General features: G+C 45.0%; 1 protein-coding gene across 1 annotated transcript in view; it reads right to left on the bottom strand.

The window, feature by feature from the left end:
* LOC107120783 (nesprin-2-like) overlaps positions 1 to 5567 on the bottom strand; it is a gene marked incomplete at its 3' end in the record, with an annotated part of 122056 nt that overhangs the window by 104957 nt on the left and 11532 nt on the right. The window contains exons 7-9 of the mRNA XM_015423551.1: positions 4888 to 4967; positions 4624 to 4797; positions 2215 to 2365 (exon numbers count right to left, since the gene is read on the bottom strand). Coding sequence (XP_015279037.1) covers positions 2215 to 2365; positions 4624 to 4797; positions 4888 to 4967 — 405 coding nt within the window. The remainder of the gene's footprint in view (positions 1 to 2214; positions 2366 to 4623; positions 4798 to 4887; positions 4968 to 5567) is intronic.

Genomic DNA, 5567 nt, shown 5'->3' with positions numbered 1-5567 from the left:
TCAAATCTTTCATTTGGGAATGCAGACTTTCAATTCTTTGGAACAATGGTGCCCAGTATTAGAATTTCTGTCTAAAGAGGATATAAAGAGTGACACTCAGTGAACCAGTACTATGATATTTTAATGTACATTTAGATTTAAAATATTGTTACACAGTTTCTATTATAGTTTTGCTTTTGCTGTTTTGAATAATGCTAACTGAATAGTTAGCTTGTTAGGCTACACATAAAGTTTACCAGTATAAAATTATGACATAGTACTTAAGGCGAAAGTTGCAGCAACAAACTAAAAGTTCTTGCATAGCTTTCTTATTTCTATCCTTATATCATTTCAGCGCAGACTGCTATTATTATTCTTGTTCATTGTTATCGTTCTTGTATTGTAACTGATTTGTTTCTTTGTTTGTATTTAAAAATTTAAAAATAAAGTATAAAGAAGGAAATAGGAGGAGCGAGACCAAAAAAGAACAAACTGTAAATGGTCGGTAGGTTTTCCTTGCATCTTCCTGATTGTGTTTGTTTAAAAAAGAAATCGCCACTAAAGTGCAGAATTCTCTCATTTTTGAGCTCCCCCTACAGAATACATCATGATCTCACCAGCTGCAAAGTCAACCTGCCTGTGAAGTTGGAGCTGGATAGATCCCAAATATCATTTGTTGGAGGGCTGTCTCTCTTGCCCCACCCATGGCAACATTAAACAAAGGTGGGGCTTATCTAGTGAACCCGGGACAATTCCCGCAACAGATATATGATGCCGATTACGAACAAACTGTGGAGGATCCAAGATGGCGACAGTATGAAACACGCTCAAGATTATTCTCCGGTACTCTGTCTGTTTAACTGTTTAAATTGCTGCAAGCAGCTTTTAACTATATGTCCGACCGATGCCAGAAACAAGGTACTTAATGATACATCCTGGAATAATATCTTTTATCTCAGCTGACTGTGCATGGCCACAGTTAACGGCTAAGTAGACGTTGGTGTATTTTGATACCAAGAACTGTGGAATCCTTACCTGAGGAATTTGGGAGTGAAGCTTGTGAAGAAATGATTTATGACTATGGAGAACTAAATAACTAACTTTCGCTTGCACTGAAGCCTGTGTTTATTATGCCTCCAGAAAAGCATCAGAGAGACTCGGAGGAGATTTCTCCTTTACCAGTTTCTAAACAACCTAAAATTGGTGATTTCGTTTACCCGGCTGGCAACGATACTAGAGAGGGAAAAAGCACCCAGTCTTTACCTGCGTACGCTGTGGAAACGACTAATCGTTTTGCTTTACTGGATTCCAGTTGTTTGACGTTAGAATAATGCCCTGAGATCTCTGAGGCTCTGGAGGTTGATAAGGAGGGTATGTTGCCCTCCCTCCGAGGAGGCTCATCAGCCCAGGGAAGATTATCTACTAATTCTGATTGCTAGAACTGTGGAATGCATATTTTAAGGAACCCAGAATATACTTTCACAGATCCAATGCCTGTCCACAAAGACTGCAAAATGTTTAACAAACAACAAGTGTGGACACCTTACACCTTCAAAACCCCCTGGGAGCGAGGGCAGTTTAAGGCAAGCCTCTACGGAGAGTCATGAGCATGTCAACTCCCACCAGGCTTTTGAGTAGGGCCCCCCCCCCCACTATATCACCATCGTGGTGGGTTGGAAGAGGCCCTGAGAATAAACATCTGAATAAACATCTGAATACTGAAGCCATAGACTGTTCACCAGGAACCTTCTTGGAATTGTTCCGTCATCTTTGGATTTTGGAGTCCTTGAAGATCACTGAGCACTTTACTTGAATTAGGACTAGATTTTAAGTTGTATAGTGTGTTTTTAAATTATAAGTATATTATGTTTTATTGTAGCAAGTTTAACTTGCCTTTGTAAGCCGCCCTGAGCCCTACGGGGAAGGGCGGGGTATAAATTTGATAAATAAATAAATAAATAAGACTCAAATCTAGCTGTACTACTGCAGACCAACATGGCTATCCTTGGGAACTAAGCAGTGAAGATTTGGTCTAGAGCAGTGGAACTCACATCCGGCTGCCGTCTCGCCTCCTTGGTTCCACCAGGCCATGTTCATGCATATCCAAGCTTGTATCTTCAGCCAGAGGAACCTTTCCCGTTTTTTAAACTCTGACACAACTTTCTGCATTTTTTTTTTCATTTGCATGGAACCACAAATAGACTCAAATGCAAAAAGGGGACCCTCTTGACTCACCTTGGCCATCGTCCTCTGCAGGTTCTCTTTCCCCATGTACGATGCTTGCTGGGACAGGATACGCTCTTGTTCCTGAGTAATGCCTTCCAGACAGCTTTTGCAGCTGTGGTATTGCTTCAAGAGCTCTATCGCCTGAGCGCACTGCTCCTGCCTTTGGAAAGGAAGCAACAGAAGCGATTAACACATCTGCGGGTCTGTCTAAGCCCAGAGAGGTTCACTTTTCACAGGGCTGTGATCACACCACTGATCAAAGAATCTGGCTTTTAGCACAAAGGCAGAAAGTTTTTGATGTGGAGTGGAATTGAAGGGGAGGATTCTCGAGTTAAAAGATTTCTCAGCAAGCCCACATGTTACGTTTTATAACAAGTCAGGTCTGGGGAACGGCATTTTAAAGGTCTGTAGGGGCCGAGTTCAGCTCAGGACTGCCACGTGGGTGGGAGGCGGGTCCCTGCCTTCCCCTCTGAGCCTTTTTCCTGAGCTGAAATTGCCCCGTCGTGGAGTTCTTTCCATTCTGGAGCTCTGTACTTAGTTCATTACAAAATCTAATGTGTAGTTTGGTCTTCAGGTACTAAGCACTAGGAAACAGCTTTTTCTGCCTGGACCCGCAACAGCTGCTGCCAGCCTGAGCAGACAACACTCAGTGAGATGGTCTGACTCAGTACGCAAACGTCCTGCCTCCTCCCTACATTCTGAAGCAGCAGAGTCCGAGAAAGGTGCATTCTGCGATTCCTCTGAATGTACAGACCTGGTTCAACCAATATTTCTGCGATGAAAACTGGTTCCCTAAAAATCTTGTCCATTTAGACAGTTTGGTTCACTGTGCGGCCTACTTGTGACTTATTAGAGTCCAGAAAACTTGTTAAGCCAGAACAAGCTGACCTTCTGAAACTGCAGATAATACCCAGAAGCAGACGGGAGTCAAGGAGCCAGGTACCAGCTTCCAATTAGCCACATGACATTCAATTAAGGCCTACGATTTGCACCTGTGGGAAAGGGCTGCAGATAGTTTCAATTCTTCCTCCCCAGGTCAGACCACTGCTTAGGTCATCTGCTTAGCCACTGGCCTAGCAAACTGGCTATACAGGCCCTGCTTGGTGGAATGAGCTGCCTTATGAGGTCAGGGCCCTGTGGGACCTATTACAGTTCCGCAGGGCCTGCAAGACGGAGCTCTTCCACCAGGTCTAACGTTGAGGCAGTGGGCATCCATTTGTGACTGGGCTTCTCCCCCACTGACTGCAGATCCTGAAAGCCAGACTGGGACCACACTATCTGCTGCGAGGCGTGTTGTTCTTTCAATTACTGGTGATCTTATTGAATGAAGTCGATGGTGGTTTTTAACTGATTATTGTTATTGTTTTAAATTGTAAATCTGCATTAACTGCAGATATATACATGTTGGTACCCACCCTGAGCCTACAATGTAGGGAGGGCAGGATATAAGTTTAATGAAATTAATTAAATACATCACCACCTAGGGTCCCTATTGGTCTTTCAGGCCTGAGAACACGAGGGCCCCTTGCCCATAAAGAAGTAGCTTTCTAGTCTGTTCCTTAGCTCAGTGGTGACTGTCTTGAGATTCTGCCATGCAGTCATTATTTTGCTCATGGTGGCCATCTTGAATGTTGCTTGTGCGGGCCAGACAGCTCCTGGCTATGCTGACGCTGGAGACAGCCACTTTGGATTACTGGAATTTTCTACTGAGAATGGTAACATTCTCTCAGGCTGGGGCAAGGGATGCTCTGTATTCTTGGTGCTGGGGGGGGGGCAACAGTGGGAGGACTTCTGGTGTCCTGGCCCCACTGCTGGACCTCCTGATGGCACCTGGTATTTCTGGCCACTGTGTGACAGAGTGTTGGACTAGATGGGCCATTGGCCTGATCCAACATTAGCTTCTCTCTTATGTTCTCAACATCTGATATCTGGAACCAATGTATTACTGTTTTCGCTAGCTCTTGAAATCTTAGCTTTCTTGTCTTATCCTCACAGGTTTTTGTGATCTTGAAATATTCTTGCGCCCTAATAAAATATATTTTTGCTTTACTTTTGTGGTTATTTGCCTTCAACTAGCCTCAGTCTAAATCCAGCTTCTTAGACTGGCTGACCACGTTACCAGGCTAATTGCTTTTGTGAGAAACTCGTTCTGCAAGTCTACCTTACAGGGCTGACTTTCTGGTTTAGCCCCGGGAAGATCGGAGGCTTGCCCCTTGGCTTCTGATTGTTGGGATAGTCTAAAGGGCTGGTGGCAGACTACCAGACTGGTGTCCGAGGGGTCGCACCCCAGGGTGTTGTGATTTCATATTCTGCAGTCGTTAAACAAAGATTCTTGGCCCAGGACGGGACTGGGAACCTTTGACAGTTACCAAGGAAAGAGAGGTGTTGTGTACGATCATGCCCGCTTAAGCCTCCTACCTTTCAGCAATGGAGAGCTTGGTCTCATTCCATAAGGCTTCCATAACTGTCCACCTTCGAGTGACCTCGTCTGCCTCCTTGGATTGTGAAAGCTGACTGCTAATTTCTTTTAAGGATTTCATTTCCACAGCGTGGCGATTCAGCTTCTGCTTCAGTCCGTTTATCGATTTCAGTCTGGAAAGAGGAGGAGGAGGAGGAGAAGGAGAAAAAGGAGAGTTGGTCTTATACCCTGCTCTACCCCAAAGGAGTCTCAGAGCGACTTACAATCGCATTTTTCTTTTAAGGATTTCATTTCCACAGCGTGGCGATTCAGCTTCTGCTTCAGTCCGTTTATCGATTTCAGCCTGGAAAGAGGAGGAGGAGGAGAAGAAGGAGAAAAAGGAGAGTTGGTTTTATACCCTGCTCTTCACTACCCAAAGGAGTCTCAGAGCGACTTACAATCGCATTTTCTTCTTCGCCCCACAACAGACACCCTGTGAGGTAGGTGGAGCTGAGAGAGCTCTTTCAAGGACTGCTCTTGAGAGAACAGCTCTGAGAGAGCTGTGACTGACCCAAGGTCACCCAGCTGGCTACATGTGGAGGAGTGGGGAATCAAACCCAGCTCTTCAGATTAGAGTCTGCTGTAAGTGCTAAGAATTAACTTCATCAGATGCCTTCAAGTTCTTATGTTATGTTCATTTTCTCCACCCCACGAGTAATTTCATAAACCTTTTATGTTCTCCCTCCATAGCTATCTTCTTGCTAAACAGAAAACTTAAGCCCCGGTCACACAGGAAGTTTTGGCCCGGAAGAGGGATGGATTGGGGGCACAGCAAACGGGTGCGATCCCACCGCAACATCTGGGAATCGGTGCGCACCCGTTCCCGATCCGTCCCTTCAGAACGAAAATGCGGTGCAAAAAAGAACCTACTAACTGGTAGGACTTACCTGAAGCACCACAGCAA

This window comes from Gekko japonicus, unplaced genomic scaffold (genome assembly GCF_001447785.1).
Source record: "Gekko japonicus isolate JY-2015 unplaced genomic scaffold, Gekko_japonicus_V1.1 scaffold3438, whole genome shotgun sequence".
NCBI lineage: Eukaryota > Metazoa > Chordata > Lepidosauria > Squamata > Gekkonidae > Gekko > Gekko japonicus.
This window is presented reverse-complemented; position numbering and strand designations above follow the sequence as displayed.